The sequence below is a fragment of the Varanus komodoensis genome, unplaced genomic scaffold, assembly GCF_004798865.1.
Source record: "Varanus komodoensis strain SLA01 unplaced genomic scaffold, ASM479886v1 scaffold2, whole genome shotgun sequence".
Lineage (NCBI taxonomy): Eukaryota > Metazoa > Chordata > Lepidosauria > Squamata > Varanidae > Varanus > Varanus komodoensis.
In genome coordinates this window covers 42,816,311-42,828,643 of record NW_025335568.1, presented here as the reverse complement: position 1 = coordinate 42,828,643, position 12,333 = coordinate 42,816,311, and the positions used below count along the sequence as shown (strand labels likewise).

General features: G+C 43.3%; 1 protein-coding gene across 4 annotated transcripts in view; it reads right to left on the bottom strand.

Moving 5' to 3' along the window:
* NDFIP2 (Nedd4 family interacting protein 2) overlaps positions 1-2,510 on the bottom strand; it is a 42,357-nt gene extending 39,847 nt beyond the window's left edge. Inside the window, exon 1 of one of the 4 annotated variants that reach the window (XM_044429119.1) lies at positions 2,358-2,510. In XM_044429119.1, coding sequence (XP_044285054.1) covers positions 2,358-2,399 — 42 coding nt within the window. In that variant the 5' untranslated portion in view covers positions 2,400-2,510. Of the gene's footprint in view, positions 1-1,955; positions 2,206-2,357 lie in introns of those variants that run through there. The other 3 variants (XM_044429117.1, XM_044429120.1, XM_044429121.1) reach the window with 3 other exon arrangements.
* Positions 2,511-12,333: the final 9,823 nt, after the last annotated feature.

Sequence of the window (12,333 nt, the reverse complement as noted above, 5' to 3'; positions counted from 1 at the left end):
ATTCTGGCAAAGTTCTTTTTTAAAAAGTCAAATATATCAACACCTTTCCTTTCTACCCATCATAAATAAAAATATAGAAGTTGCAATGGGGATAAAGACATAACTATTACTAAATGCCTGAACTATGATTAAATACCTAAAACACGCTCACTTAAAGACAAGCAAGGAACAAGTGTTATGTGCACTAGGCAGCCAGCCCTGAGAGACACATGTGCTGTAACTACTTGGCCCTACTTGAATCATGGAAGGACCACTACAGCTTTCCAGCAAATAGAAATGTTATCTGCCCACAGAACAGGTTTGCTGGTGATGAGATGAACACTTCCACAAGCACTAAAGTTCATTCCTGGTATTCATCAAGTGAAGCAGGAGTGAGAATTTGCTCAGGTTCTAAATCCATTTATGTAAATACAGGACCAGTTTTAATATACACTTTAAGAATACACATGCATCAAAACCCTTATTGAAATATATTTTCCAGTCATATTCCCAGACAGCACAGATTCATTTGAAAGGAAGACTATAAACAGATATAGACAGACATTATATTTAAAATAAGTCCTTCCAGAAGGCTTTTAAGGTAATTCTGTTTAAAAATTTATATCCTGCTGTAGAGCAGGGGTCTCAAACTCAACTTCCCTGGGGGCCGCTGGAAGCAGAGGCTGGGTGAGGCTGGGCCGCATCAAGTGTTCCACCCCCGCGGTGGTGGTGGGCCGCTCATCCCACATGGCTCCCGGAGGCCGGCCAGGGCGCCGCCGGCACTGTGAAGGCCGCAGGGCCCCTCCCATCCTGGCAATTGGCCCATGGGCCACGAGTTCGAGACCCCTGCTGTAGAGCTTCAGGAAGCTTTCAAAAGGGCTTACAAGTAAACTAAAGGAAAAGGCAGAACTATGTGGAATATCACTCACAATAAATATGGCTCCTCCACACATGTATGCACAAATATATTGTTTCAGAGCGCAGCATTTTATAGGATAGCAAAGATTCAGAATACATATTGAATCTGTACAGAAAAACCATTTTAAAAAATCTTAGGCCTCTCATCCAAGCAATTTAAGTTTCCAAAGAATGAGCTAGTAAGACATGTTAAATCAGGCTATCCAAGGAAAAAGTGGATACTCTGCTACATAAAGCTTTTGTGATGAGCAAGATAATAATTATTTACCACTGATCTTTTTCAAGAAGAAATAATTGAGGAATAGGCCTTTTTAACTCTCTATATCACACCAGAAATCTGTATTACATGCACTCTTTTCTTCTGGCTACTCAACATCACTGCAAAATGTGTCTTCTGATACAGACATCCCAACCAACATTAGGCTCACCTAATTGCTTTTCTTTTTTGTTAACAGGACAGACATAGCACAGCTGTGGAATTTAAGTGGTCCAAAGCAGTATAGGCCTTGGATGCTCAGAAATGGAATGGCAAGCCATGGGGAATAAGGGATTCTCCTAAAAACTCAAGCATATTCACTAGATTCGAGGTTAAATGGACCATTCATACGGATGGCAATTTTTATCAGAAGACCTTCAAATGAGCTTAGGACGTGTTTATATGTAAGGCTACGTGGTACAGTATTGGTTCAAATGTACATAAAACTACTCCAGCTGATCTCTGTCTCTCTTGACAGCCACCTCCTGCTTCCCGATGAACTTCCTTCATCAGCTCAAGAAGGGAGGAAGGGGTATCCATATGGAGCTTTGGGAAATATCTGGGTTAGCATTAACTAAGTCACTCTACAAATATCATGCACATAACCAACCAAAAAAGTATTCAATCGATTTGGAAAACCTACAGCCCTGTTCCTATGTTCGGTTGTAACGAGTCCACATTGACTGACTCGGAAAAAGCATGCGTAAGACGTACAGTGCAATCCTATGTTCGTCTAACTTTTTTAAAGACCTTGGGTTTACTCCCAGGCAAGCGGGCATAAGATTGTAGCCTAATAATCTACCTTCCCCCTTGGCGAGGCACGGCACGAAAACAGGGTGGCATACAGGGCGCGGGGAGCCGATACCATGTGAATCACATTACAAGAAGCATCCGGTTGACCCGTGACTTCAGTCCCGAGGTTCGACAGACAGCACCGTAGACCGAATGGCGGGGCAACTACTTCCTCTTCCTCTCCCTCTCCGCCTGAGCTTATTGTTATACAGACCAGCCAGCGGTCTCTTCCCCTGTGCGCCAGAGGCCTTGAACGCGCCGGGACGGCTTTTGGGGCGCTCGCCCCAGGGGGGTGTGGGGCGAAGGCCCTCACCCCGCCAAGCAGGGCCTCGGCGGCTCCAGGAGGCCCAGTCCGCACCGCCCGCAGCCCGGCCGCCCTGGCCCGGCCGCCCGCTCGAAGGCCGCCACTCACCACTTGGTACCGGCTGGCAGGCTGGTGGTGGTGGTGCTCCATCTCGGCGACCGCGGCCAGATCCCCGCCGGCCCTCCGCTCGGCGGCTTCCTCGCTGTCCGGGCCACAGCCTCCTCTTCAGCCAGGAAGCCTCGACAGTGGCGGAGGCGGTGGCTCCTCCCCGCCACGCCCCCTTTTTCGGGGACGCCCGGGCTCCTCCCCCCGCCCCGCCGCCTGCGCCTTCGGCTTGGGAAGAGCAAGGGAAAGAAAAGAGCGAGGCGACGCGTAGTGCGCAGGGCGAGCGCGAAGCCGCAGCGCTTTCCTGCGCAACACGCCGAGAGCGCGTCTGCGCTTGGCGCGGGTTAATTTTTTTTTAAGGCTTTATCGTGGCGCAGAAATCCAAAACCACTGTTCATCGTAAAGATGAAGGGAACAAGAATAAGAGCTTTTCTAGTCCTGTTGACTTCTTGCTATGGTTTACTCGAGGATTAGAAAAACACAGTTCTACGAGAGGCCAAGGGGCTGTAGTGCTTCAGACAGCCTTTCCTAACCTGGCACTCTCCAAATGTTTTGACCTTCAGTTCCTGTTAATGGAAGCCAGCATGGCCAAGGTTCACTAATACTGGAACTTGTAATTCAAAACATTTGCAGGACACCACGCTGTGGCAGGCTGAGTTATACAGCCTGGAGCCCAGTAGACATGGATTCAAATTAGTCACTGCTTGAGTCTGAAGAACACGTTAAGCCTGAGTGGTACATAAGCCATTCCAGGTTTTAAATTAGCCTGGGACCCCATTATGTCCAACAAACAAGGGGGCACAGCAGGGGTCCTGAGACTCAATCCATCTGACTAGCTCAGTAACTCTGACCACAAACATTTTCACCAGATTTTTTCAATATCATGAGAACCCTGCAATATAACCCTACAAGCCTTTAAGAAGTTGTCCAAAACATCTTGTGAGCACCAGGATGAAAGAAGGCTGGTGTAGACTACCTTGTACTACGAGATGGACCAATGACTTGACTTGGTAGAAGGCAATTTCCTCTGTTCCATCAAATCAAAGCAGTTGAAATTCCTGACAGCCAGTTAGCTTAAATCCAAAGTTAACACCATTTTTCCAGGATTTGGTCTTGTATCTTTAACAGCAGTTTAGCATGCTGAAATTAAAGCCAACAAGAAGAGAAAGGTGGTGGAGTGCTTATGCATGTAGCAGGGGAATGCTGCCTAAATTTGTGTTAACAACATGGGAACAGAGTCAGTTATAAAAAGGAGTCTCTATTTCCACTATTGCCCTTAGTCTAAATTATCTAGAACAGTGATTTTCAAACTTTTTACTGTTGGGGACTGGAAAAAATATGAAAATTATTTCAGAGACCACTGAGACAGATATAAAAAGCATTATATGTGTAATATATATGAGCTGCCAGGTTATTAACAGGGACTGGCAGAGACTCCCATAGCATGCTGATTCTATATCATTTACAATGGCTGTCAATGAAGTCCAGGCCCAATTTAATGTGTTGGTAATGACCTATAAGGCCCTAAACGGCTTGGGTCCTGGATACTTGAAGGAGCGCCTTTTTCCCTATGTGCTGGCCTGCCCCTGGAGATCGGAGGCAGAGGTCCTTCTCTGGGAGCCCTCTTTGAAGGAAATTAGGAGAGTAGCTACTCAGAGAAGGGCCTTTTCAGCTGTGGCACCCCGACTGTGGAACATGCTCCCCAGGGAGGTTTGCCTGGCACTGTCACTTTATTCTTTTCAGTGTCAGGTGAAGACCTTTTTATTTACCTGATATTTTAACAATTAGTGGATTTTTATCCTTGTTTTTATTATTATTTATCAGATGCAGTGTGCTGTTGTTATGGTTTGCTTTGTTCTTTGTTTTTGTTTTTTTTTTTTCCCCCTTTGTAAGCCATCCAGAGACTTTTAGTAATGGGATGGCATCTAAAACTTTTAAATAAATAAATAAATTAGTATAGTATTTGGTGTATTAGTTTTTCAATACAGTACCAAAAAATGAAAATTCTGTAAAATTACCGGAAACTGAGCAGTAAAAATGCTAATAAAAGAAAATATTGAAATTAAATATAATCAAATACAACTAAAAATTTTAGATAGCAATATGCAATACAAATAAGGCTACTGCGAAATCTGCTGTTGCTTCTTTTCAAGAATACTTAATCAAAAATTTACAATAGCAAAATGCAAAATCAATATAAATGCAATGCTATACTCATAGCAAATACAAATTCAAATACAATATTAACTGCAGAGCAATATAGAATTAAACAAAGTTACTTAATACAATAATATTCATAATGTTAAATTATAAAATACAGTGAACCCCATCCACTCAAACCCCCATAAACACCAGCACAGACTGGCTGAGAAAACACTCTCAGCACAATCCCACCTCAGTATTTCCCTTCCCAGTAGAAAAAAGCAGAAAGTGGGAAAGGCCAGGTCTTCAAGGTCCCACCGGGGTGGCTCAGCTTCCAGTTAGCCCCTGTTGAGCTCACTCTCCCCTCCCCAGCCACCTGGCCAAGGAAGAGGTGGCACATTGGCAGTGAGATAGCCGCGAGCCCCGCGCTGGTCCTGGCAAGCGAGATGTCACCGTCCTGCATGCACACAACAGAGGCTCTTCCACCGACGAGCAGGAAATGCTGGCAGACTGGTGCTGGTCTGCGGACCTGTGGTTAAAAACCACTGAGCTAGAGCATAGTATCTGCAGAAAGCAGGTGCTGTATTTGGCAAAAAGGTAACTCTAGAACAAGGAGCCCATGACAACTCACATAACTGAGAAAAAGCACAAATCACAGTGGAAAGTGTCAGAATCCCAGAATGTCAATTTGAGAAGAGGGAATAAAACTCGGGTTCGTGGGAAAGACCAAGCGTTCAGACCATCTGAGGCTTTATTGTATTACCCCAAGGTTCCCGCGGTACTCACGATAATGCATACATTACCGGGCAGGCAGAGGTGAACTCTGCTGTAAAACTTCAACACAACTAAAGACTTTTTATACACTCCCAGTTACATACAGGTACAGGGCAACTGATGACAGGATGCAGAGATTACAATAAGATTCTGAGGTCATCACATGCAGAACAGATAAAGAAATGACAGTCAATCACACAGTAACAATGAGATTATTATTATTAGTAGTAGTAGTAGTATTATTATTACATTTCTATGCCGCCCCTTGCCGAAACCTCGGGGCGGCTTACAACACGATAAAATACATTGAAATAGATTACAATATTTCTAATTGCCTGCCTTGACACTTTAGTTCAGTAGCTTGAACCCATCTCCAGGTCTGCTTAGACATGTAAATTCAAGCTACTGAAACTATGCATGAACTCAGGACTCTTATCTACTCTAGACATTCTGAATTGGCCAGGGCACATGGAGCCTCTTGGCTATCAAAAGATACTCCCTTGTAAACTGAATTCCAACAATGACTATTTACAATGTATATTTGGACTGAATGGCCTGTCTACTGTGGCCTACAGCTAAAGGTGAGAGAAAGGAGTGGGGGGATGCCATTTTAAACAGTGACAGCTTGGTTTTGAGAAGGAAGACAGGATTTGATCCCACAATGCAAAGGCACACAGGAGTAATGCTTTTCAGACAGGATTTATCCAAATTTTCCCAACAAAAGCAAAAGCAAAGAAGAAGCCCTTTCATGGCATGTTACTGATGAGACAAAATACCTAAGCTCAAGTCAGTATATAAACTTTATAGACATACCCTTCCTAATATGATGCCCTCCATTTTGGGGTTTAATTCCCATCAGCCCCAGTCAGCATGGCCAAGGATCAGGAATGTTATAAATTGCATTCCAAAACATCTGAAGGATTCCAGGTTAGAAAAGACTGGCATAGGCAAGCCAATACATGTATCCATGGTAATTCTGCTCCTGTGGCATTCCCGATGGCTGGTTTGGGGGCAAAGAGGGAGGGAGGAAGGGAGGGAGGAAGGGAGGGAGTGCGAGCACCTGGACACAAGCAAGCCCTGACTTGGGAGTGCTGAACATGAACATGGCTCCTTCTCTCTGTTATGGTGTTTTTCTTTTAAGACAAAAGATGTTAATGTATGAGGGTTTTTTCCTAAACTAAAACCTCAGTATTCAGGTATTATTGCAGTGTTGGCACTTTGTGATAAATAAGTGGGTTCTGGGTTGCCGTTGGGCACTCGGGCTCTAAAAGGTTCGCCATCACTGCTATATATGAATGACGAACTCTGTCTCCTAGTGTGGATTCTTCCCCAGCCAAAAAGGCAGAGCCCATACGCAAAGGGAGAAATCAGCTAGCTTGTGTAAACCCCAAGGCTTACAGATAAACAAATAAGGAATTTAAGTAATAATAACAGCAACAATGCCAACGAGCACTTTCCAATGGAAACTGAACACTTTAACTGACAGGAAACTGGGAAGAAGGAAGCGAATGATGCCTGAATCAAGATACATGGAAAGTATGGTTAGCTAGAATCCTGATCACAAAAATTCATTTTGTTGTAGGTCTTATTTGATTCTATTATATATTTTTAAAGATTGTTCAACACACAGCTGATATGGTTCACATCAGTATCAGAGACAAAATGTTTATGTATAATAAGATGAGAAAATTATTTCTTAGTAAATAATAATACAAAAGTAAACTATATTGGCAATAAAAGGCAATAAATAAGCTGCATGAAAAGTAACACCATTAAAGACATCTGCAGCATACAAAGTTAGATACAGGTAAGCAGATGGGGAAAATGATATTGGCAGAGAAAGAAGAGTGCATAGATAGTGAAAGAAAAAAATTGAAGAAGGAAGGGTTTAAGACCAAGAGAGGATACTCGTAGAACTATATAATTTTGTCATGAATGCTGGCTTGGCCATACTTCAATCTTTATTTTTGAAGTGCAGTAGAGGAAGATGTGGCCCTCCAGAAGCTGAACAGCAACTCCCATCAGCCCTGGCCAGCATTGGGAGTGGGAGGTGCAGGAGGAATGCACATTTCCCTGGTCTAAAGGAAATCTTGCAAGTGCTGGCCTTGAAAGTCTCACTGTTTGGAGAAACTTGTTAGCCCTGCTTGAGGCAAAGGAAAGTGACACACACACACACCACACACCATATACAAAAGCTGAGCAGATTGGCAGTTGAATCAATACTAGTGAGGGAAAAGCATCCTCCGCCTCCCTGAGGAAGCAGCCTAGCTTAGGAGGACAGGTTAGGTAGGACAGGCTACCTGGTTTATATAGTTCAAGTCCTCTGGTACTTGCTGCATTGTTTAGTCATCTGGTGTACCATACTAGCTTGAATGAACCAAATGAAGCAGAGGCAGTGCCGGCGTGCGTACGCACACACTGGAGTGCCAGTAATGGTTTCTCTGGCTGCCTCCGTGATGACAGGCCTTTCCTAGCAGTACCATCTGGGGCAGGTTGGGAGAAGGGAGCTAGACAAGTCAGCCAGCCTACCTGCTTGCTTACACTAGCAGCAAGCAAGGTTTTTCACTGTTAGTGTGAGAGAAGGAGAATTACTGTTACTAAGCAGAAGAATGATGGATCACTAAAGACCTGAGCAAAAGACTCTTGTAAGGCCAAAGGCTGGAGTAAGGAGCTGTAGAAAGAGATTTGTAAATAGGAAGTAGAAGTAAGTAAGTAGACAGGTTTGAATTGGTTACTAAGGTAAGCAAACAAAGGCGAGTTAATATGTAATATAACTAAGTTTGAGCACAAGAAGAATAGTATTTCTCCATCAAAGTTCTGAAGAAAAGAAGAGGGGGAAATTGTAGGAAATGGTCAAACTATTGCTTTTGTAGAAGATAGCAGGTAATTGTCTCTTGGCAGCTGGCTAAAAAGATAATTGGCTTGGAAGAAAGTTGTCTATTCCCTATCTCATCCTCCCAGTAATTTTAGGACTGATGTAAGGTCAAGATGAACTAGTGAACTTATAGTGAGTCGTGTGCACGCTTAATAGGCTTTTGAATAATAACCGACACACCTCTCATAGGTAATGGACTTATTAGCATGAACATGGGATGCATGAGCGGATAGGGGAACATACCAAGGCTAGAGGCGGATGGAGAAGATTGTGTCCTCTTAGTAACCCAGCCAATGGGCGAAAAGAGGCAGGGCCTGCGAATTGGGGAAAGGGAATGAAAGGCAATGTCTTTTGTCAAACTGGCGCGCTACCTGTGACGTGGGCGCCCGCTCTTGCAAGAATGTAGTACACTAGTGCTGCTTGGTACTTTGTCTCCTGTGTCATCATTCCTTGGAACCTGATTCCTTTCCTAACATTAGGTTACTAATTCCAGAAGATGGGAATGGCGAGGAGCATGAGAGGGAATATTGGGGCGGGGTGCTGTCCCTGCATTCCCCAGCATCTGCTGCCTGAGGAGGCTAACACATTTTGCTCGATGGTGGGGCCAGCCCTGCAGCATGTCATCACATCCTTGCTCAGCGTTTCACTGAAATAGAGGGAAGGGCCCCAAGAACCCAAGGTTTAGAAAGGGGCAAATGGGGACAACTTCACCCACGGTCTCCCTTTTTTATTTTCTTAATACGATTCTCTTTGTTTCCTGAATATTTGCTCTCTGACTTTTTAAAGAGATGTTTCAGGAGAACTGTTGTTCACATCAGTGCATTCAAGCAATTGTTAGCCTTCTTTGATAGATATGCTAGAAGGATCAAGCATGAGCAAGATTATTTCTTAAAATATGAGACTCCCCAGAGCATGTAATCAGATAGGTTAGGAAGCCTCTAATTTGCTTCCTATGGCTCCCGTATCTAGAAAATGGACAAACCAGCTGTATTTCTAGCAAACATTAAAAGATTATCTTCTTCCAGTAACATAGCTTTTTCTTTTCATTATTTTTAATAAAGGGGTTTGTAGAGAGGAAAAAAAACTCAGGTAGTCCTAACATTTTAAAATAGGCATTCCAGATTCTTTCTCACACAGGCATGTTCTAAGGACAACTACATGTGATAGTAGGAAACTGCCTGTCCCATTCACCTAGAAAGCAATGGGGGTGTGCATTTCAATGGAACAAGAGGAGGCATAAGAAGGGATGCTGAACAGATCTCTTCTCCTTTCCCTTATCTCTATGGGTGTGTTGCTCCAAGGTAGGCTCAGGTTGGCAAACCGTCTATCTGAGTCTCTTTGAGTTCATTGTAAGGAAAAAGTGGGATATGTAACTAATAAATACTTTAATAAATAAGCCTCAACCTTGAAGCCCCAGTGTAGCCCTCTGGAATTCCCCAGTCAACCATGGCTTCTTTCCTCTCATTGCTGTCCCTTTCCTCCAATCAGCAATTGTTTGGTAGTCTCCCAAATTTTGTGCAGTATTTTATCCCATTTTAAAAGGCTGAAATGCTTACTTACTAGCTGTAAGGGCTTTAAGGAAAACCAGCTGGTATTTTTGTTATCTTCACTCTACTTCCTTTGCTCTTGGCCTCACTCCTAAGTGTTTCTCTAGCATGAAACTCAGTCTTAAGGCTAAAAGAGGTTCAATGCCTTGTTTTAAACTTCATCCTCTCTTTCCGATTTAGAAAGGGTTGAGAAAGGGAAAGACCAAAGTTTAAAGACACTCCATTGCTATCACATGTAGTTTGGTCCTAGACAGTATCAGCACCATTTCTAATGCGAGGTAATATAGATAGTCACCTAGGGCTGCAAGAGACCCACAGTCTTAAACAACTTGCTTGCAGGCAGAAGCAACAGTGACAAGGCAAGGCTCAGCAGAGTGTGTTGTTTTTACAAATGGAACCTCAAAGTCTATTCAAACAGAGACTGAAGTCAGGAATTAGAAAATAGACTGGGAAGGGGATCAGTGTAGGAACCAGAAAAAATTATCAGCTTTGTGGGTGTGCAGCCAATGAGGGCAGTGTAGCACAATGGAAGTGTGTGAAACAGAAGTATATGTACTGAAGAAGTGCATATGTGTGGTTCATCTAGTTAGTTGGAGTCTTGCTCTCCTCCATACAAACAAACAAAATAAAAATGTGAAAGTGGATTCCATGTTGTTGTTATATGCTGTCAAGTCATCTTTGACTTATAAATGTCATATTCATGGCAACCCTGCTCAGAATTTGTATATTCAAGGATATGGCTTCTTTTATGGAGACAGTCCATTCATATTTGGGGACCCCATGCAGGGGTCTGAGAGTTAATCTCAGGTTTACATCGGTTGAGGACCAGTGGTTTGAGGGATGCATATGCTTATGTTCCAAACAAATGGTTAAAGCACCTTACAGTACAGTTAAACAGGTGAGTGTTTAAGATTAAAAACACACACACAGAGAGACAATATCAATATGCTAAGAAACATTGTATTTTCCCCTCACAAACCCATCTCCTACTGTTCAGGAAGCAATAGAGGCAGTGTTGGAGTGTGGAGCAAAATTGTACCTTGCTTAGAAAGACAAATAAACACCCTGAGGTTGTGACTTGCTGCAAAATGTACAACAAAATAGGAAGGAGGGAAAAGCTCCCCCTTTGTTCATATTCATGTTTACATTGATTTAAAGTAAAAAATAAATTAATCAATGAAAATGTACATGCTTGCCCAACTAACAACTAGTACCTATGAATGTTTATTCAGAAGTAAGCCCCATGAGCTCAATGGAACTTACTGACAGGTAAGTATTCCTAGGATGGCAGTGTTTCTTTAAGATGAAGAAATAAATGCTGGTTTGCTGACATCAACCCTATCACTGCTTTAACCAATCTGTACATGACCCATTAGGTTTGTTATACTAAATACAAATTTTGTTTCCATGGAAATCGCTCATATAACATGACAACCAAGAATATGGATTGAGGATGGGTTGTCTTTGAATCATGGATTGCTGTGTTTCTTAATGCAGCTGGGTTCATACAACACAACAAGCCACAATTCAACCCATTCTCTGAGTTGCCATGTTATGTAAACCCAGTCATGATATATAAACAGCAGTTAGTTACTGTTACTGTAGTTACTGTACTATAGTAGAGAATGTAGTTAAACCTCTACTGTATATTTCCATTACTTCCACATGTTACTTTTTGATTTTAAATCAAAGAGTTAATGAACAGAGTTATAAAACCCGAAAACCATCAGGCAGGCTTTTTCTGCACTTGGAAGCCTGGCAAACACTAAGCCAAGCCATTACTTAGGGAAAGAATATCCAGCACTGCGTATACTTGCACTAGGATTACATGAAAGGGGAAACTGAACACCCTCAGACCTAGCAGGACTCCTTGGTTGACAGCAGACAGCTGGGCGGGCATCTGATTACCAGTCAAATCTGTCCTTGAAGCCTACACAGACTGTTTTCGTGTAAACAGAAGAGAGAGGTCCTTCAACTTTGTGACTGAAATTTGTTTACCTTAAAGTTATGTCCACCCCACTGCTGTTCCTTTGCAATTCTTCATATGGTTGCCGCTAATGCATTGCAATATATTGGTCCTCTGCAGAATCGTTTGCATTCCGTGTACTTTGTGTCCTATTTACAGCACACCCAAGAGTTCTTTCTGTTCTGATGTACCTTTTGAAACTAATCTTGGCAAATCTGCACACAACTGGTTGGCTGTCCCTCATTATACACTACCATGGTTACTGGTGATGGAATACAAGATTTGAAATAGGCGGTAATATAAAACAGGCAATGTTGAAAAGGAGCCTGATTGGTGAAGCTTTTGGGAATTTCGGGATCAGGGCCTGAGTGACCCTGCAAGAGCCTGCAGAACCAGGAACGCTCTTGCAGGGAGCAACTGAAGAGCACTGGCGCAGTGCTGTTGGAGGTCCTGAAGACCAGCATAAAAGGCTTTCTGGCACTGCTGCTCTTTGCCACAGCAACGCAAGTGGTCTTCAGGACTCTCTTGTGCTCTGGTCTCTGCAACCTGATGCCTTGAACATCGTTCCTGCCTTGCTCCAGCCCTGATCCAGTTGCTCCTGCCTTGGCCCAGTCTGCTCCTGCCTTGCTCCGGGAAGTCCCTGCCTTGGCCCAGTCTGCTCCTGCCTTGCTCCGG